At 34.4% G+C, this 20755-nt stretch overlaps 3 protein-coding genes across 5 annotated transcripts; 1 reads left to right on the top strand and 2 right to left on the bottom strand.

Moving 5' to 3' along the window:
• The first annotated feature begins 412 nt into the window (after positions 1 to 412).
• Positions 413 to 4553, top strand: LOC130955883 (uncharacterized). The gene is made up of 4 exons (XM_057882877.1): positions 413 to 674; positions 789 to 910; positions 3736 to 3894; positions 4114 to 4553. Exons 1-4 carry the CDS (start codon positions 438 to 440, stop codon positions 4205 to 4207), a joined length of 612 nt encoding a protein of 203 aa, XP_057738860.1. The 5' UTR covers positions 413 to 437; the 3' UTR covers positions 4208 to 4553.
• LOC130955882 (uncharacterized) lies at positions 4482 to 10001 on the bottom strand. Of its 3 annotated transcripts, none has more exons than XM_057882874.1 (7): positions 9402 to 10001; positions 9064 to 9201; positions 8192 to 8523; positions 6663 to 7407; positions 6330 to 6426; positions 6203 to 6257; positions 4482 to 5195 (listed from the first exon to the last, which is right to left on the bottom strand). In XM_057882874.1, the coding sequence occupies exons 1-7, from the start codon at positions 9823 to 9825 to the stop codon at positions 5136 to 5138; spliced, it is 1851 nt and encodes a 616-aa protein (XP_057738857.1). In that variant the 5' UTR covers positions 9826 to 10001; the 3' UTR covers positions 4482 to 5135. The 3 variants fall into 3 exon arrangements, with proteins under 3 accessions (XP_057738857.1, XP_057738858.1, XP_057738859.1); XM_057882875.1 differs by having other exon boundaries at positions 9064 to 9198; XM_057882876.1 differs by lacking the exon at positions 9402 to 10001 and adding an exon at positions 9321 to 9334.
• Positions 10002 to 13922: 3921 nt separating this feature from the next.
• LOC130957577 (uncharacterized) lies at positions 13923 to 15241 on the bottom strand. Its single transcript, XM_057884422.1, has 2 exons — positions 14853 to 15241; positions 13923 to 14667 (listed from the first exon to the last, which is right to left on the bottom strand). The coding sequence occupies exons 1-2, from the start codon at positions 15239 to 15241 to the stop codon at positions 13923 to 13925; spliced, it is 1134 nt and encodes a 377-aa protein (XP_057740405.1).
• Positions 15242 to 20755: the final 5514 nt, after the last annotated feature.

Raw genomic sequence — 20755 nt, 5'->3', positions numbered from 1 at the left:
ATTGTGTCGAACATTTTTATTTCTAAAAAAATTTATTACAATAAAGTCTTTTAATTTTATAAAAGTAAGATATATAAGTCTCTATTTTAGTCAGATTCATTATTTTTATTTAAATAAATAATTCTTTAAAATGTGACAAAAAAATTTATACGTTTTATTTTTTAATAAAAATTTTTTAGAACAAAAATGTTCAATGCAAAATTTTTTAAAGACCTATTTAAATATATACTCAATAATTTATTATATATTTGTATATAAATATATATTATTTAATTTAATTTTAATATATATTCTGTATGTGAATATATTGATTTGATAATTAATTTTTTAAGAATAACTATAAATAATAAAAAAAGAAATAATCATGTGAATAAGAGAAGAGGAAACTAGAGAGTAGTGTGGGGAAGAAAAGCAAGAAGAGAACAAAAAGAAAAATAATGGATGTGAGGAAAATAGTGGTGATGGTGGAAGATGAAGAAGTTGCAAGAACAGCTCTAAAATGGGCACTTCACAATATCATTCGCTACGGCGACATAATCACATTGCTTCATGTCTACCATTCTTCATCTTCATCATCTTCAAGAACAAGAACCAGATCAAAATCTCGCCTTCTTCGCCTCAATGGTTACCAATTAGCCCTCTCCTTTCAACACATCTGCAATAGCCACCCCAATGTTTGTAACTAATAAACTTTGATCTTAACTTGGTTTGATTTGATTTAATTTAATTTATTGTTATACTGATTTTGTTGCTATGTACAAATTAATCTTAGGAGGATTGTGTTACAGACAAAGGTTGAGATTATTGTCACGGAAGGGGATCAAGAAGGGACTAAGATTGCTGCTACGGTTCGAGAGCTTGGAGCTTCTGTTCTTGTGGTTGGACTCCATGATCATAGCTTTCTTTACAGGTAATTTAATTATAACTTCAATGTCAGAATATATTCAAATACTTTTCAGGTCAATTTCAATTTGATAAATGATTTTCACAATAAAAATACCTTATATATTAATTGTTAAAAAAATATTGATATTAAAATAGTATTTATTTACTCTCCCTAGAATTTATTGCTTTTGATCACTGATGAATGAAAAGCATGAAATTCAATGTTCTGTGTATTTATGTTTTTTCGGAAAAGAAATAAGACAGATTCTGAATTTCTGATTAGTGGTACTTGGGAATTGGGATTTCAACTTTTAATTACATAATAATTATTCTGGGATCTGTAATAATCAATATTTCCATATCACTCTTCTTTTTTCTGATGATCTTGGCTTTCTTCCCTAGTTGATGGGACCTGTGTGTCTTAAATGTTCTAATTTGTTTTGTGCTCTTTCTGATGCTACTATGAATAAACAATAATAGTGATATTTGAACCTAAGGTTTTTTAATTTAATTTTAATATTTAAGGTTTTGCGAATTAGTAGTCTCAAGGTTTTTTTTTTTTGGTGTCTTTCGGAAGGTATTTATTAAGAATATAAAAGTGGAATTCGCTTTATCTATAAAATCCTTTCTCTTGTGTGTTCTTAATAACAGTTTACTTGGAAAAAAACCTTCTAAAGTGAAGTTAGAAAAAAAAATCTTTTAAAGTAAAGATTGTAGTAAAATACTAAAATAATAAAATGATATTTTAATCATCTATAAATTTATAATATTTATTATCTATAAACTCTATTATCTTAATTTAAAAATAATTAAAATATTATTTTATTATTTTATAAATTTTTTCATTTTAGAAGATTTTGATATGATTATTTGATGAATTTTTTATTTTTTTTAAAGTGATGTTAAATGTAGTTTTTTAGTATATAATAATTTTTTATTTCATTTAAAAATAGTAGTGTACCGTAAAAGATTACACTTTATAACACTAATTTGAAAGATCTGTTTTCTATTTTAACTAATTATCTTATGTAAATAGAATATTTTTCTGAAAAATATAAATTTTAAAAAAATTTTATGCATTCAATATGTTGATAATACATTGAAAGAATGCAAATTTTCTACTTTTATTATCATCAGCTAATTCCTAATTAAATATCAACGCTGTGAAACTTACAGTACAAAATGAATAATTACAAAAGAGTATGACAATATTATTATTTAAGAGATTTTACTTTTTATATAAAATTTGTTTATAATAAAATTTTATCAAATAGAAAATGACATTATAAAAATGAAATGAGTAGTTCCTAACTAAAATATTGGTGTCAAAATCACTTTTGAATTTAAGTATCATTATGGGAGGTAAAAAAGGATATAACGTCGTGTTTTACATATTTTTTATTTTAATTAAAAAATGTATAATAAAGAATTATATTTTATAATACCACTTAAAAAAATTGAGAGAGTTTATCCAGTGTTAGTGATCTCTGGAACTTGATCACGTAAGGCCATGACTATTGCACGTGCCATCTGTAATGATAACAAAACTGCCAATGGCTTTTGGCTCCACTTCTGAGTTCTGAGTCTTTCTTTTTCTTTTCTTTTGTTTTTTTAGTAAAAGGACAAAGGAGCTCCTGCTAGATTCCGTTAGTAGTAGTCTTATCATGTTGAAATTACTTTTTAGGAATATTTATTGTAATTATTGCTCTATTCTTTAGCATTGATTTAACTATTAAAGGGAAAGAAAAGAAAAAAAAAAAGAAATGTTTTCGGAATGTAACTAATGCTGTGCCCATGTACTCTACATATGAATCCCTTTAGAGGTTAAAGAGTGTGTTTGGATTTGCCTTGGAGAAGAGAGAAGCGTGTTTGAGCTTCTTGAACACTTCATCTTTATGTTTGGCAATATTTTTATCCTCTAAACGTAGAAGTGATTTCTATGTTAAACCCACGTTTATCAGAAACTATAAATTCTAGCTTTTCCGTTTAGCTTTTCACGTTGGATTTAAAATTATGTTGTATATACCAATTATATCCTTCATTATTCATATGTTTATTTTTTTTATAATATTTTTTCTAATACTCTCTTATGCATATTATTGTTTTTTATAAAATTTCTGTTTTTTTTTGTTTATATGAGTTTTTTTATTGTTATTGTTATTTCTTTTTTACATGGAATATTTTTTTAATTATAATTCTATTAATCTTATTAGAGTACTAAAGAATATTGAAAATACTAAAAAAATATTAAAATTTATTTAAATATTTAAAATAAAATTATAAAATAATATAAAATAATTATTTAAAATCATGTCCTTTTCTGTAATTTTTTACCTAAAAGTGATTTTGAATAATGTAATCCAAACAATATTTAATTTACTATAATCCATTTTGAATAAAAATTGCCAAATATAAACCACGTTAACACTAACTCACTTTTGATCAAAATCAATTTTACAAAATCAATTTTATACGAACTTCAGTTTGTAAACTGTAATCCAAACACACACAAAGCCTAAAGGCCCTCAAAGGTGTGCTTCTAATGTAGAAGGAAGCTATCTTATGTTAGCTATGCCTATTATTATATATGGCAGAGATGAGTCCTAACTTCTAAGAAGGGTAGTGTTGGCCCAACAGAAGTACATGGTGCATTTGGCTCAACCAACACATGCGATGGCTCCACTAAATAAATAATGATGAATAATAATTAGCTGTATTTAAGGGGAATGAATAATTTTGAAATGACATGTGTTGATTTTCACCATTGAGTCCTCTAAAATAACACAATAAATTATGATCATTCATTTCATTGCAAACTCAAAATCTTGTTTTTATTCATTTGGTAAATAGATTGGCTATGGCCCATTCCCCAAATAGCATGGCCAGACATTTCAACTGCAGAGTACTAGCAATCAAGCAGCCCCCTACACCACCATTGAGACCCAGTGTATCAGTTCTAGACAGTGCAACCAACATGGACTTTTCTCAGATCGATATTTCTAGATTAAAGTATGTTCCCTCACTATCTATCTCACCATTAATAATTCCTCAGCATGCTAGATTCCTTCACATGGTTTTAGCAATTTGGAGCTTATATATTATTAGATGCGTTCATGCTTTTATATCCTTGCATCTTTTTTCTTGTATATATATATAGGCACAAATACAATATTAAGGTTACTTAATAGAGCTTCTAATAACTCAGTTTTAGAATTGTTGTTCTTGCAGAGTACCTCAAATGCCTCCACCAAAAACACCATACAGGATATGCCCCGACCCATATGCAATTATTTGGAGGCTAAGGAGGGCGAGGAGAAGCTGAAGGATAAAAAAGTTTTAAGCTTTTGATTAAAAATTTAGAATCGCATTTTCCTTTTACATTTTTATTTAATTTCCACTTACACCAGCAGCCCCACCCAACACACACAAATGAAGCAATTGACGCAGTATAGTTTTGTTGTTTATGGCTTAGAGTTTTCTGATTGTACAAAGGTTGTTGTGGGAACATTACCTTACTGGAGTAGTGGCATTGCACTTTATCTTCGGAATCTTGCCACTACTAGATAATGCCGAGGATGCTATGACATTGCCCATTGACACAAGCCATTGATTTTTCTAATTTGTTCATTCTTTCTCTACTGAATCCAATGATAAGATATTTTTATATTCTTCCAGCAGCAAAGTTTGTGAAATCGTTCATGTTAATATAATATAATAAAATCCCTTCCACGATTACGAATTTCGATTGCTTCGGTAAGAGTTCAACTATCTACTGTACTACAGACTGTCTTTCGTTTTCATCAATGAATACTTTCTACAACCACTTGAAAAAAGAAGCTGCTTCCAACTTCTGTGTAGTGTCTAAACTTACAATTTAAGGGTAACAAATTTCAGTTGACCTAAAAGTATTTAAAAAGAATGTGTAACTATTGAAAGAATACGCAGATCTCCTTGATCTTTGGAAGATGAAAAGATTACATGATATAAATTGTATTACAAAAATATTATATGCAGTTATGCACACCAAAAATCAACCACCAAATCAGTCATTATGTGTTTGTACATAAATATACATATTGTTTAAATCATTTTCAATATGTATTTATTATCTAGCATATATTTTATATGAGTAGCTAATTTGGCAGCTGATTTTTGTGTGTACATGTAGCATGATTGATTTTTTTTTAATCAGAAAAGAATTTTAAAGCACATAGAAAACTTAGAATTATTGTGGGCCAAAACTTGAGAGTCTAAATCAAGTGCTCTCGACCGTATTCGCGTACAATTACGGGCACACTTGTCGGAGGGACCTGCAACAAAAAGACGAAAACAACTAGAAAGTATTAAGCTAGCAACAATTAAACCTTCTTTTTTATCAGGTGCAGTCAGCTACATTCACCAATTGACTCCATACCATCACAACATAAACCATATCTATAGGCCATAGCCAAGTTATTAAAATTCAAGTCTTTCTCTAACTGACCTGGACTATCTTCCTTTTACCTACTCTTCCAAAGGCTTTTTAAACAAGTCTTCTGCGAATAAGACCAAACCACCGTAGATTTCTACCATATTTTTCATAATGAGTGATGATTGTCACCTTAACTTTCTTTTGAATGTATCAGGGAGGGAAAGAACATAAAGAAAAAGAAAGCAAAAACATTCAAAATGCTCCCCTCCCCCTCAACAAGAACATAAATAGAGGAAAGAGCCAAAAAACCGGTAATGTACGTCTAGGACAACTGGATATGATTTGAGAATCAATCTCTATGTATATAAATGAAAAAGAGAAAACCCTAACTTAGTTCCCTTCCTAAGGGGCAAAAGAAATCTTAGACATATTCATTCTCTAGTCCTTTCTAGAACTCACATGTCCAAATGTTAAGGACTAACATGGCCAACATTAATATTCCAATTACCACAATTGGGAAATCCTGAGAGCTTTTTTTTCCCTCAGAAATTGGGCTTGTGTAGTTTTCGTTTTCAACTTTTTTTCAAGATTTTATGAAAAAATGGTGAAAATAGAAAATTAAGACAGAAAACTGGATTTATATTGTTTCTGCTTTCATCTTTACAAATTATAAAAAGTTGAAAATAGAAAAGCAAACAAGCCCCTCCCCAATAAATTTTACAAGGACGAATATGAGGGTTCATTCTATAATGAAAAGAGAAATGCAAAATAATGTGGGAGGAGAATTAGGAATCGAACTTTACATCATAAAAGAGCTGGATATATGTCACCTAATTTACATCTAAGACAATGTGGTGGCATGCAAAACAACCTTAAAACCTGCACAACTCACACTGATAAACTTACCATTCCATGGTCCGTAACAATTGCTGAGATATAATCTGAAGGAGTGATATCAAACCTATCAATCAAAATAAAATCAGTATCTCATTTTTCATGGGCTGTTCACACAAACGTAAAATCTAAAGCTTACATCAAATTCAAAATCTGCAAATTGTCTTCACTGGTCCAATTGTCTAGATAATTTACATTCATTCTTCCAGGAACCGTGGCAACAGCATTGGGATCACCTGCAAGCAATTTGAAGTTTTCTCAAATTGACAGCTTCATTTCACAAAAAGTGAATTTTTTCGCTTGGCAGCACATGAAAGGAATAGAAGTGGGTCGAAGATCATTTATATAAAATGCATGACAGTTGACACAAGGATAGCAGTAGATACAAATTTCTATCCCAATCCCTCCTCTAAATATCAAGATACGCTGAAATGAAAATGCAAAGCCAACAAACTGATGCTATTAAACTTACCTAGTTCATTGGAACATAATGAATCAAGTTGGACTCTTTCGTGAAACTTATAAGCTTCACAACAGACCAATACAGGAACATGAAATGCATGAGCCACCATAGCAACACATGCAGTCCCAATTCTTGAATATACAGTTCCATTAGATAGAACAGCAGAAGCTCCCAGAAAAACCCGTGTGACTTCATGCATGACGTAAGAAACACCATTTATTAGAGTATATGTACAATCGAGTCCCTTTGCCAACAACCTACGGATTAAGGCCTGACTTTGAAGCTTTGGTCGCGAATCTACCACCACAACACGGAACTGTTTCCCAAGCTCATGAGCATATAAAAGAATCATCTCCACAACAGATGATGATCCATATATTAGAAGAACATCTCCATCCCTAACCTTTGTAGCAGCATGTCCAACTATCACCTTAGCAGCAAGAATTATTTTCTCATTTATGAATCGATCAATATCAGAATAAAGAGTTGCTTTTGCCTCAGATTCAGAATGACTTAAAGGCAACTTGGCAATACGACTCTTTACAAATCTAATTGCATTTCCCATGCTAATAGAAAGAGGCCTGCATTCAGTGAAAAATGAAACATAACTACCAATTTTTGCAGTTAAGTCCCTAACAAGAGCTTTTTCAGGAGGAGTAGAGTAGTCTCTGATTGCTTCTTGAAAGGCTCTGAGCATTTCAATACAACGAGCATTATCACCAGATGTACCTCCTGCCAAGTAACGCAATCCAACCTGAAAATTGAATAAGCCAGTGAGCAACATATCTATATTTGCCATTTAAAAGTTCATTTCAAAGCATGGATACATGCATGTAAAAAATTGCTTCAAATGGAATTGACATATTTCCCCCTGCATGGGAAGAGGGAATAATATTGATCCAGGTTCCAGCTCAAAAGACAATACATAAGAAAAGGGCAAACTACATGATCTGCAGCATTGAACACCTCTAACAGACTTTGTCAGTGAAAACATGACAAATCAAGAAATGTTGTGTTTCAAATCTCCTAATCTCAAGGGAGACAAATATAATTTAGAGTTAAAACAGAAACAAAAAACATCCGTATCTAGTTGATCGTATAGGATGCCTCTTTGCACTCATGAACATATGAACATGTAAAGTTATAAATTCAAACAAAGGGCAAACTTTAAATTAATATATTTATTTCATAAAAGTTTTTTAAAACAACATTTTTGTAACCACTGAACGGTTTAAATTAAATATTTATTTTCATCAAAGTTTTAGAAAAAATTTTGTAACCATCGCAAACATAATATTAAACACAACTAACAAAAACAATAATATCAAGGAGAATGGAGATTTGAAATAAGAATAATTAATTTAAGACACAGCAAAGCAATTGCATTTAACAACGAAATATACACACTATAGAATGAAAACACAAGTTAGTTCTAATGTTGATATTTATGCTCAGATCACATATTTAACTAGTAATATCAACAAATAGATTCCAAGTATCTTAATTTGAACCAACCTTATGAAACTCCAAAAGAGTACCTTGAACACAGAAGGATGCACCGAATCAATTTGGAAAAGCTTTGATTCAAGCTTAGGAAGCTGAGAACCATATTCGTATTGAGGCAAATGACGAAATAATTCAACTCTGTTTACAGCTTCAGTTTGATTGACTAATGCACGCCTTTTGGCCTTTTCAACTCTACTTTTGTCGTCAAATTGCATACGTGGAGGAGGAACATCTTTTTTCCTCTCTTTCTCCAAAGAACGACCACCTGATTTCTTGTCAGTAGCTGTCGAAGATGTTACAGGAGGTCCATCTTTCTTCCCGGAAGACTGCTTCACACCTTTACCAGGTTCTGCTCTGCCATCAGCTGGATACAGAACAACTATCAAAAGCATAAGCAGAGACTACAGGAGCCACATGAAGGTCATAGAATACATGAATAAGCAACTAACAAATTTAACTATCTGATATATTTGGCCTATTTAAACATGAAACTCCAAATTTTTTCTTTCAGTCAAAACAAGTTAATCAAATTTCAACAGTCTTCCAGTTTTAAAAAATTTAGAAAGAAATAATTGAGAGCTAAAAACTGATGCTTCTAAGAAAGTAGCAAGAATAAAAAGCCCCCAGGGTTGCTCAAAGCAAGTGTTTACCTTGGTTTACAATTCAAAAACTATGCAAGGGCACAAAACTAATGAAAACTGTGAAGCAACAATTATTTTAAACCATGCCTCTCATTTAAAAACCAATTAGCAGAACAAGAACACTGACAGTTTTCAAAATTTAGAATAAAAGACGAGCTAAAATTTAAACTTCATAGTAGTATACATAAATCAAATCAATTCTGAAATATTCAGAAGAAAAAAAATGCGAAATTGTCAACAAAATTTTCAATGACTACAACCACCTTTAGAAGTAGCTTTTGCAGCTCTTTGTGCCTCCTGCAAGGCTCGTCTCTCGGCCTTCGTAGTGTTTGCCTTAACTGGCTTCGAAATTGAGGGCACATCGTTGCGTTCTTCTTTGGCAGTTCCTTCCATCCTTTCTGCTATGAATATTATGCTTTCGTCATTAACATGTTAAAGAATAACAAATAACTATATCTAGAATCAGCCATTTATCAGAAGAAGCAAATGCAGCTTATTCAACATCATCAAAATCGCTCACATTTATTTGTAATTGCTAGCATGTCATTGCGTATTTTGAATTAAAGAAAATGAAAGTTTAATGTAGCATCGTTATTACTACCGGTGGTTCCGGCTATAGCTCCGGCTCTGGATCCGGCTACATTTTTCGAATTCACACTCCCGGTTAAACAATTCTCCGATGAATTTTCCAGAGGCTTCACCGGCAAATCGAACTCTGTGACGGCAAAACTCGATTCGCTGCGAAGGAACCAGCCGGAGGAATCCTCGGAGAATTCTCCGTCGCCATCGCGATACTCGGAAGTAGGCGTGGACGCCGCTGATGGCGAGGTTCCGAGCAGCGCCAGGGAAGGGTTGTAACTCCCAATCGGAATTCGATCTCCCGGGAACTGACGCCGGAACCCTATCTCCGGAACAGGAACGGCGGCGGTTCTCTCGGAGAGAAGACGTGGCGGGGGCACAGTAAGCGGATATTGGGATTGGTTCGGGTCGGGTTCGAAACCGACGCGCCTGAATTTGGGGTCCATGGAAGTCGAGAGGGTGTCGGTAACTCGGTATGGGATTCAATTCAATTCTGGTGATGGAAATTTTAATTAGGGTTTCATGATATTGATTGGCGTAATTTTTGGTGATTGCGATTAAGATTGGCGTGTGAATAGGATTTTGTTCGTGGAGTGTGGCAGTTCAGAAACTAGTTACTACTAACTACCACGACTTCACGCGAGTCAGGTCAACTAGATCATGGAAAGTAACGCGGGAAAACAAGATTAATGTGATTACTGAAAATTTTATTGTTAATGTATTAAAAATATGTCATATATTAGGCTATCTTAAGAAATATAATTAAATTATAGAATTTAATTTTAATAAATTATTAACGTAAAGTGATTTTTAACATATATCTAATTATATAATATTATATTTAAAAAATAATTATTTTTTATATTAACAGTATAAATAATTATCTAAAAAAAATATAATTATATAATTATATAAATTATTTTATACGATATATTAAAATTAAATTCTAAATTATAATATTATATTTTTAGTTTAATTTGTATACAGCGTTAATATAAAATAATTTTATATGAATAATTTATCGTATATTAATACATCGAAAAAGTAACTAATTTTTAACGAATTTTTATTTTAATAAATAAATTAATTATAATAATTATTAAAATAAATAATTTAAACAATATTTACTAAAATAAATATTTTTTATCTTGTTTACATGTATTTTTTTAAAAAAAAATTGAAAATAATAAAAAATATTAATAATATCAATAATCCAAACTTTTAGCATGCAAATGGTATATAAAAAAATTGATAGAAAAGATTAAAATTGATATATTTGATCAATTAGTATAAAAAAAATATATAAAAGATTTTAGATTAAATTATGATCCAATTGGATTGAGTTAAATTTAAAAAATAAAAATAACCGTTTTCTCAATTATTAGGAGATGTTGACAGGATAGTGAGAGGAGAATTGAAATGATTATCTTCCACATGAGTGGGAGATAAAAAAATAATTATTTTTATTGGCAAATGGCTATCTACGTGGAAGATAGCCATCTCAATTCTTATTTCATTATCTCATCAATCTCTCTTAACAATTGCTAAACGGTTATTTTTATTTTTCAAATTTAAATCAATCCATTTAGATCCTAATTTAATTTAAAATTTTTTATGTATATTTTTTTTTGAAAAGAGAATAGCTCAACACATTAAGGTGGAGCATACAGGATCAAACCAAAAAAGAAGAGTGACCACTCTCGAAGAATCCTACCCCAAAGAACTATCATCCCCACGTCATCTCCGACATAGCCATCAACAACCCTAGGGATGCATACCTCTCTATTCATCACAACTCAGGACGGTCATTGAGATGATCTCGTCAATGCCTTTACCTTCATTCTGAAAAATCTTCCTATTTCGCTCCATCCAAATATGCCAGATAATCGCGCAGAAGCATCTCAGGCGCTGCTTCCGATCTTCCTTTCTTTTCGTCTCATTTGTCCAACTCAGAAAATGGTCCTTCACTAGTTCCGGGAAGACCCAGGGTCGGCCAAACGCAGATATCCATGCACTCCACACCTGTCAAGCAAAATCACAGCCAAGAAACAAGTGATGGACCTACTCATCATCCTTATTACACAAGACACAATGCTTATCATCATGGCTAATAATTCTGAGATGGCTTAGCCGTTCTTTTGTATTCACCCTGCCAACCAGGACAAACCACACAAATAGCTCCACTCTTGGTGGAGCCAACTCTTTCCAGATGGTCTTCGTGAAGCTGTAACTGGTAACATCCTCTGATAGTATTCCTTCTTGTAGCACCTGCACAAAGGAGTTAGTCGAAAAATACCAAGTCTATCATATTTTCACACGACTCTATCCTTCCTATTATTCACTAGCATCACAAGTCTCAACACCTCATGTAACTGACTCATGAGTTCTAACTCCCACTGAAAAAGCTCACGCCTCCACTGGAAGTTCCAAACCCACTCTAGCCCATCCCAAACCCCACAATCCCCTCTAACCGACCCACATTTGTTTGAAACAGAGAAGAGTCTTGAAAATCGATCTTTCAAGGAACCACAATGAAACCAAACATCCTCCCAAAACCGAGTCCTTCTTCCGTCACCAACCTCCATAGTTAGACTTGTAATCATCTTGTCCCTCAGATTCTGCAACTTGAATCCTATATGGCAAATATCCTTCCAAGGGCCTCCTCTAGTAGGGAGCACTTGCGTGGATAGTAACTCATTCGACCTCAAGTTATAGCCAATCATATTTAACATCCAGAAAACTGCCAAATAAAATGCGTCCCAAGCCGAAATATCACAAGTACCACCTCGTCCCGGACCATCGCAAGGAAAACTATAACCAAAATCTTTTTTATCTGGCATTAACTTGGAACCACGTGCATCCAAAGCACCTTTTACTAAGATCAATGTAGTTGTATGTAAACCTAGAGCAATAGCATGATGAACTAAGAAATCTCCGGGTCCTATTGTTAAGAATAGAGAATTACTACTCTCATTTATAGCATTTAACCAATCGGGCAACCATATGCTTCGCCCCGCATTGAACGCCAGACTATTCATTGAAGATAACAGTACATCGAAGCCGTATGAAGTTTTACCATGCGCAGATTGTATCCATTGGGAAAATATGGGTTCGATCAAGATTTGTTTTTCCGGAGTGCCAAAAGCAAGCATGACATCATTATGGACATAAAGTCCCAAAGTATGGAACCCGAGAAACAGGCTGGCCCAACACATGAACAGACCACCTTCTTCCACAAATGGCACTCTTCCTTCGCAAAACGCCATCACCACTTGAACAACAGTGCGGTATTTCGAATCATAGCGTCTTCAACTCCCAGCCCACCAAATTTTTTAGGGGCCTACACCAACTCCCATTTCACCAACACCATGCCCTGTCTCCCGTTCTCCTTACTCCACAGAAATCTTCTTTGTAGGGAAATCAGCTTCTCTGCAACCGCCTTTGACATCTTGTATAGGCTCAGATAATACACTGGTAAGCTATTCAAGACAGATTTTATAAGCACTAGCTTCCCCGCTTTGTTTAGCACCCTAGCTTTCCATAGGCTTAGTTTCTCCTCCACCTTATCTAATGACAAGCTTCCAGGTCTTAACCAACCTTGGATTAGCTCCTAAGGGGACTCCAAGGTATTTAACAGGGAGGGTGCCTTCCTTGCAACCCCAGAAACTACACATACATTGTACCCACTGCTCTTCACAATTGAGTGGAATCAAGCTGGACTTGTCGAAGTTGATACTGAGCCCTGACATTAACTCAAACCAGCGCAACAGCCGCTTGTAATTCTGCATAGTCTCATCATCTGGTGGGCAGAACAGGATAGTGTCGTCAGCAAACTGAAGGTGTGAGAGCTCCACACTGTCTCGACCCACCACCAAATGGGAGATACGACCATTCCTTATTGCCTCACCAATCATTCTATGCAGTACATCCACAACCAACACAAATAAGAACGGAGAAAGCGGGTCCCCTTGTCTCAAGCCCCTTTCTATTTTAAATGGTTTAGTTAGTGATCCATTAATCAAAATTGACATCGAAGCTATGGTCACACACTCCATAACCCAAGCCCTCCACCTGCGACCAAACCCCATCTTTTTCCAGTACAATATCTACAAAGCTCCACCTGACTCTGTCATAAGCCTTTTAAAAATCTAGCTTGATTATGGCTGCCTTCCCCTTTCTCCTTTTAAACCAGTGCACCGTTTCACATGCTATGAGAACCCCATCATGAATTTTTCTACCTTGTACAAATGCACTCTGAGTCTCCCCTACTAGCCCAGGCATCATTGCTCTCATCCTCCTAACAAGTACATCTAAAGTGACCTTATACACACACCCAACCATACTAATAGGCCTGAGGTCTTTCATCTCCTTCGCACCAGTGAACTTTGGGGCCAGCGCCACCCACGTAATATTGGAATCTGCGGGTAGCTTGGCTGTCTGAAAAAACTCCATAACCGCTCCCGTGAATTTCGTTTCAATCTCATCCCAACATCACTTAATGAAGTTCATGTTGAACCCATCACATCCTGGCACCTTCGAGGACTCACAATCCCACTGCCTGTCTAATTTCCTCAGCTGATGGCATCACCTCCAAGGACCTCGATTCTTCCTCATCTATCCTTCTAACCATCCCATCTTTGAACCCCAGTAAAGGAGAGCTCTCCTGATGATATAAATCTTTATAAAAATCTCTAATAGCTACTTTAATTCTAGCTTGGTTTCTTATCAGTCTGCCATTGACTACCAGATTATCAATCCGATTATTCCTCCTTCTTGACGACGCTATATTATGGAAGTACCTTGTGTTTCTGTCCATCTCCTTGGCTTGCTGAGATCGAGACATTTGCTTCCAGTGGATTTCTTTCCTCACATACCATCGCTCACAGCAAGTAACTAGTGCTTTCCTTCTAGCCTCCATAATAGCATCATACACTCCAGCACTTGCCATATCATCAACCTTTTTTATCTCTTCCTCAAGCTTCAATATCTTATTGTTCATGTCACCAAAGTTGTTCTTGTGCCAACTTCTCAACAGACCCGTTAGCGCCTTCAATTTATCTGTAAATTGCAACTCCCCTAAACCCCTCCATTCCTCCTTAACCATTCGAAGGAAGCCGTCATGTGTGAACCACGCGTCAAGACTCCGAAAGGGCCTAGGACCTCCCTTCATCCTCCGATCCTCCACAATAATAGGGCAGTGGTCCGATAAGCCTCTTGGTCCTTCTTGTAGCCGAGTCTCAAAGAACTCTTCTAACCATTCCACACTTACCAACACTCTATCAAGTCGACTGCACGAACGACCTCAAAACCAAGTGAACTTGCGATCTGTAAGTGGCAGGTCCACTAAGTGCACGTCCTGAATCCAATTCTTGAACTCTTCTGCGGATACAGACATATTAACAGTACCTTTTTGTTCCTCTGCATGCACTATCTCATTAAAATCCCCATAAAGCAGTAGGGGATCTAGCACAACCCATCAATGTAACTCAACTCCTCCCACATCTGGCTTTTCTCTTCTCTACTATGTGCATCGTATATCAAGAGAAAAGCACAGTTGAAGCTATTCTTTAGCACAACACCTTTAACACATAACCATCTTTCTCCCTTATAGCAGTTGTTCATATGAAAAAAAGTGTCGTCCCAAATCATCAACAGTCTCCCGGATGCACCGTCCGACCCTACATATTCCCACCCTGTCCCAGAACCTCCCCAAATCCTATTGACGTCTAACCTTGTCACAACCTGTCTCTTAGTCTCAATCAAGCCTAACATGCTCAGGTTAAATTTATTTTTCAAATCCTTCACCATTCTCATCTTCCCATCACCCCGCAACCCCCTAACATTCCAAGAACAGAAAGTCATTTTGAACTATTCGTACACACCTGGTTTTTAGTTTTTGGTCTGCATCGTCGCAACTTCGCCTTTTATTTTGCCAATTTCCTCTTTTGTGCTATTTCTTCATTTTGAGGCTGAAGGATTGCCATTATGTCATCTTCCTCATTGCATAGTAAAGCCCCTGATTCCAAAGCCAGCTCCAAGGTTTTTTTATTTTCCAATAATTGCTCCTCCAAGTGCTGTTCATCCGTCTGCACCCCATCAACCTGATTACTGTTCAAGTCCAGCGTATTAGTGGTCATCTTTCGCTTCGTACCCCCCTTTTCAGCCTGATTACTACATGCACCCCCTAATCCAGCAACCCCATCAGCCATACTTACCTCTCCCTCTTCCACAGCAGCCTGACCGTCTCCATCATCTTCACCTCTCACCGTTCCCGACTCCACTACAGCGCACTCCTGGTTCTCCACCATTGCGCCTGGAAGACTGTCTTCCTCCTCGTCAAAACCTGTCCACCCAACATGACTCGCCCTAAGTTTTCTGCCGGTTCAAGGTCGGTCTACTTCGTCGCTGACCTGCCGGCTCCCCAGATCGGAGCTCACCCGGCTCCCTCCGTTTCCAGCCCCATAGTAGGCGTCGCACTCCCCATCAAGGCAACGCACAGCGCTCTCGAGGGATCGCTGCTACGCGTTTAGGAGTGCCTTGGCAAGTTGCAGATCGCGCTTCTCCCGACCCGGTTCAAGCCCAGCGCCTAATGGGTTGAGGCCCAGCCCAAAAGATCAGCCTTTCAGCCTCCTTTCGTTGTACATGGCCTAAACTTTATAGCAGCCTCCTTTTTTTTCCTTTTTGTTTTTCATAAGTTATTGTCCGTTTCAGCCCATTAAGCATGGAAGAAAACTCACAAGTAACTGTACGATCTGATTCTCCATCATAACTGGAAGCGTTTTCGCACTCAAAATCCGGGATGTCTTGATTTACGCCATCAATGATTTGATTCGTTACTATTTTTGCGCAATTTAATTTGCACTACCCTTGACCCATTCATTTAAAAAATCGGCAGAAATTATCAACCTTCTGTCGTCATCTTCCCCTCCTCGGCTCACCACCATCAGCGAGGCTTCATCTTGCTCGGCTCCCTTTTATGAAAGCAGTCGCTTTTTCTGCCAAATAACTCCTTCCGTACTCGTAGTTGCTATGTTCCGAAATAAACATTTAAATAAAGGGGAGATAGATTGTCCATTTAAAATAAACATGTTAACACGTTTACGTGAAAGTACATAAGTGCACGAAAGCACGTAAGCACGTTTTCTAAATATTAATTTTTAAATTTAAATTATATATATTTTAAATTTTGTTTGTTGCATAGGAGTACATAAAAGTTTGAAATATAATTTAAATATAATTATATTTCAAAATTTGTTTATTATATGGGTGTATATAAAAATTTGAAATATATTTAAATTTCGTTTGTTGTATAGGAGTATATTTAAATTATATTTTAAATTTTTATTTACTCCTATGCAACAAACGAAATTTAAAATATATATAATTTGAATTTAAAAATTAATACTCAAGAAAAAACATACAAAATTTAAAAATTTTATGAGTCAGAGACAACAGTATTAATAGTGGGTAATTAGAAGAAAGATAACCGTTTATAGTGTAAATGAGATAATATATATCTCTCGTTTACACTATGTTATCTCGTTTAGAGTTAAACGAGATATACGAAAATTTGTTTATAGTAATTAAGATAAGAGTAGAATATTTATTTTGAAAAATATTTTTTAAATTATTTATTTTAGTAATTATTATAATTAATTTATTTATTAAAATTAAAAATCCAATTTTTAACACACTATTTAAAAAATTTTCTAAATATATAAGAATGTAATTAAACGATCGTATAAAATTTTTTACACACGTTAAAATTAAACTTTGATAGTTGTAATAAAAATATTTAAAAACTTTGGATAGCCCATCCTAGTTAAGAACAAGATATAAATAAAATTATGTCTTTCAAAGGGTGTGAATAAAATAGGGCAAAAGTTTTCTTTTCAACTTAAAGTCGTTAGAAAAATTTGAGATGGTAATTGTATATGTATATACTCTGTAATTTGTTTGAAGGACTACATAATAATTAGAGTGAGCTTCTTGGTTATAGCTGCTTCATTTACTGCACTCGAGATTTCAGAAACAATAACCAATTTTTCTACGAAGAGAAGTGATACAATGAAATCTCTAGCTCGAACAGGTATCACTATTCTCTCCTTTAAGTACAATTTCATTATGTACCAATTTAATCCATTTGATGGTTAACAATACACTAATTTCTTGTGTGTATTTTCAATATGGATTTATATTTATATTTTTTTGCTACTGTGTCTTTTGAAAATTACGGATGTAATACATCTTTATCTATCATGTACGATACTGATATGATATGGATACAAAACATGATACAATAAAGGATATACAAATTTAAAATTTTATAAAATATAGAGACATAGTATAGATATAAGATATAAAATATAAAATATTTTTTAAATAAATTATAATAATATTTTAATTTTTTATTAATATTAAAATATAAATTTATTTTTTAATTATTTTTTATATTTTTTAATTATATAAAATTTTTAAATATTTTTTATTTTAAAAATTAATAATATATATTATTTTTAAATTTATTTCAAAAATACATGTTAAGAATAAAATAAAAAATACAGACATGTAATGATATTATTTAATTGTATCTAAGTATGTCTAGAAATTTTTTTTTATGTTTTATTAACACACAGTTAGATATAAAAAATACGTGTATCGGATAAGTATCGATGAATGTCGTGTCCAAATAAAAAAAGTGTCAGTACTTCATAGGATACATCACCACAATTGGAACATGAATTAGAAGAAATTGAAAATATTACTACAAATGTTACTTATTTGACGAATCAGATACCTTTAGTAGCGAAAAAATTGAAAAAATTTCATAAGTGCTAAAAAATTTATTATTGAACGAGTGACCATCTTTATCAATTACATCCTTAATACACTATTCCATTATAGGATTTACTCCAAAATGATTCATAGACTGCCTCTTAAGTGTGTACCACCTCATTCCATTGAAGTGATAGGTCTGATTGGTATGATGACAAACAATTAGCTTGCATTGAAAAAATATTAACAAAGTTGTGTGAAGTTGTAATAACCCCCTTGCCCCGATCTCTCTTGTCGGTGGAACTGGTCCCGGCAGGTGACTTAGTGGGAGGCTGAGATTGAACTTCACTCTCGCCAGGGGAACCTCAATTTCGGGGGTAGAGATGTCTGAGCTATCTTCTTCATTTCTAAGAAAAAGATGAGTCATCAAATAACTCAAAAAAGCGTGTCCATAAGCCATCCCAACTGCAAAAGGATGAGAAAAACAAGCTATGAAAAAGCAAGTCATGAAAAAAACAAGTTATGAAATCGAGAACAACATAGCAATACACACATCGAAAAAATGGAAGAACAACAATAAAAGAAAGGATCTTATCCACACAATCACGACCGGCCTCTTGGTCACCCATCAAGAGATGGGAGTTGAGGTTGTTAGAACCAAAAATCGCGAACAAGACATCGGCAATCTCTAGGTTCTGCCGACCTAGGTTGTCATAAGTTACCTTGATCATATAGTTTGAGCTGGCACCAAAACTCTAATAGGCAAGGATCCGCAATTTTTTCGTGAGAGTAAGCCAGAAGGGATGGCGGCCTCTGACCAGCCTCACCTTGAAGAAGGTCTCCTTGAAACCGTGAAAGAAATTTTTGAAAAGGTCGAAAATCTTCCGATTTTACACAGTCCAAAAGGAGAGGTAGTCCTTTTTATGTTTACCTTCTTAGGAGGGGTTGGTAAGAAGAAAGAAATAGAGGAAGACTTTCACGGAGGCCGGGAGCTTCAAGTACTCACATACCATTTCGAAGCATGATAAACTCCGTTTTGACGGTTTATCTTGTATTGATTTTAAGAGCTTTTATCACTTTTTACCCACATTTATTCAATGAAATAGCATGGTTTTGTGATTGTCTCCTTATTTGTGCTTAGATGTGAAAACATGCTTTTCAACCCTTAATTTGATGGTTTTAATCTCCCTTTGATTCCACTAGATGCCTTGATATGTTTGTTAGTGATTTCAGATTGAAAAGGCTAGGAATGGATCAAAGGAGTGAAGAGGGAAATCATGAAAAGTCAAAAAAGTTGAACTCGCCCATGGACGCGCGCGCGCACCTGCGAATTACCCTATGGACGCGTACGCGTGATGTGCGCGTACGCGTCGGTGCTGGTTTATGATTTTTTAATGAAAATGTGGCCAACGAATTCTGAAGGGTTGTGGGGCCCAATCTCAACCAACTTTGCCGCCTAAACTGCTATTTAAAGCCAAGGATTGAAGAGAAAAGGAGATTCCATTCATTACACACTCATTAGGATTAGTTTAGAGTTAGTTTCTAGAGAGAGAAACTCTCTCTTCTCTCTAGAATTAGGATTAGGATTAAGGTTTAGTTCTTAGATCTAGATTTTAATTTTTGCTTTCTTTTACTTCTACATCTCAATTCCTTGTAGTTACATTCATTCTTCTACCATTCTTTTCTTGTAATTTTCTTTATGTTGTTCTTATGTTTTGTTGTAGATCTACTTTTGTTCCTTCCTTTCTCTTTCAATTCAATAAGAGGTAATTCATGTAGATCTTGTTCCCTTTAATTGTTGTTGTTAATTCTTTACATTTGATTGTTGTTAGAATTAATTCTTGTTGTCAATTTACTATGCTTTCCTTTTATGCCTTCCAAGTGTTTGATGAAATGCTTGGTTGGATTTTAGAGTAGAATTTTATACTCTTGGCTTGGAAAGGTAACTTAGGAACTCTTGAGTTACTAATGTCCAAGTGATTGATGATTGGGAGCCATTGACTCTAGTTCTCACTAATTGAATTGGTGGAGAGTTAGGACTTATGGACTAGGATTGATACAGCTCATTTGACTTTCCTTTACTACTAGTTAGAGGATGATTTAATGGGATTAATCCTTGCCAATTCTCATATTGTGGTTAGTGATTAGGATAGAGATCCTTGACCACCAACCCTTGCCAAGACCTTTTTAGGCCTTAGTTTACTTTCTTGCCATTTATCTTTCATGCTTCTTATCAAAATCCCAAAAATAACTCACAACCAATAACAAAACACTTCATTACAATTCCTAGGGAGAACGACCCGAGGTCCAATACTTCGGTTTATAAATTTTAGGGGTTTGTACTAGTGACAAACAACTTTTTGTATGAAAGGATTATTGTTGGTTTAGAGACTATACTTCGACGAGATTTTATTTGAGAAATTCTAAACCGTCAAAAATCCGTTCATCAAAATGGCGCCGTTACCGGGGATTGCAATGGTGTTATGTTATTGGTTATTGTATATATGTGAATATTGTGAATATGTTTGCTTTTTGCTTCTTTGTTAGTTTTTAGTTTGTTCTCTTTATTTGTTACTATTTTTTGTTTTTGCCCTCTCTTGC

This window comes from Arachis stenosperma, chromosome 10 (assembly GCF_014773155.1).
Source record: "Arachis stenosperma cultivar V10309 chromosome 10, arast.V10309.gnm1.PFL2, whole genome shotgun sequence".
Taxonomy (NCBI): domain Eukaryota; kingdom Viridiplantae; phylum Streptophyta; class Magnoliopsida; order Fabales; family Fabaceae; genus Arachis; species Arachis stenosperma.
This window is presented reverse-complemented; position numbering and strand designations above follow the sequence as displayed.

Excerpts from the sequence above, each read along its gene's own strand:
- LOC130957577 (XM_057884422.1), bottom strand. The coding sequence starts at position 15,241 with ATGACTTTCTGTTCTTGGAATGTTAGGGGGTTGCGGGGTGATGGGAAG. Across the intron at positions 14,668-14,852 it reads GAGTTGAGTTACATTGATGG|TCGACTTGATAGAGTGTTGG; the intron begins GTTGTGCTAGAT and ends TCGTTCGTGCAG.
- LOC130955882 (XM_057882874.1), bottom strand. The coding sequence starts at position 9,825 with ATGGACCCCAAATTCAGGCGCGTCGGTTTCGAACCCGACCCGAACCAA. Across the intron at positions 9,202-9,401 it reads AGCTATAGCCGGAACCACCG|CAGAAAGGATGGAAGGAACT; the intron begins GTAGTAATAACG and ends TAATATTCATAG. Across the intron at positions 6,427-6,662 it reads ATTATGTTCCAATGAACTAG|GTGATCCCAATGCTGTTGCC; the intron begins GTAAGTTTAATA and ends AATTGCTTGCAG.
- LOC130955883 (XM_057882877.1), top strand. The coding sequence starts at position 438 with ATGGATGTGAGGAAAATAGTGGTGATGGTGGAAGATGAAGAAGTTGCA. Across the intron at positions 675-788 it reads TCTGCAATAGCCACCCCAAT|ACAAAGGTTGAGATTATTGT; the intron begins GTTTGTAACTAA and ends ATTGTGTTACAG. Across the intron at positions 3,895-4,113 it reads ATCGATATTTCTAGATTAAA|AGTACCTCAAATGCCTCCAC; the intron begins GTATGTTCCCTC and ends TTGTTCTTGCAG.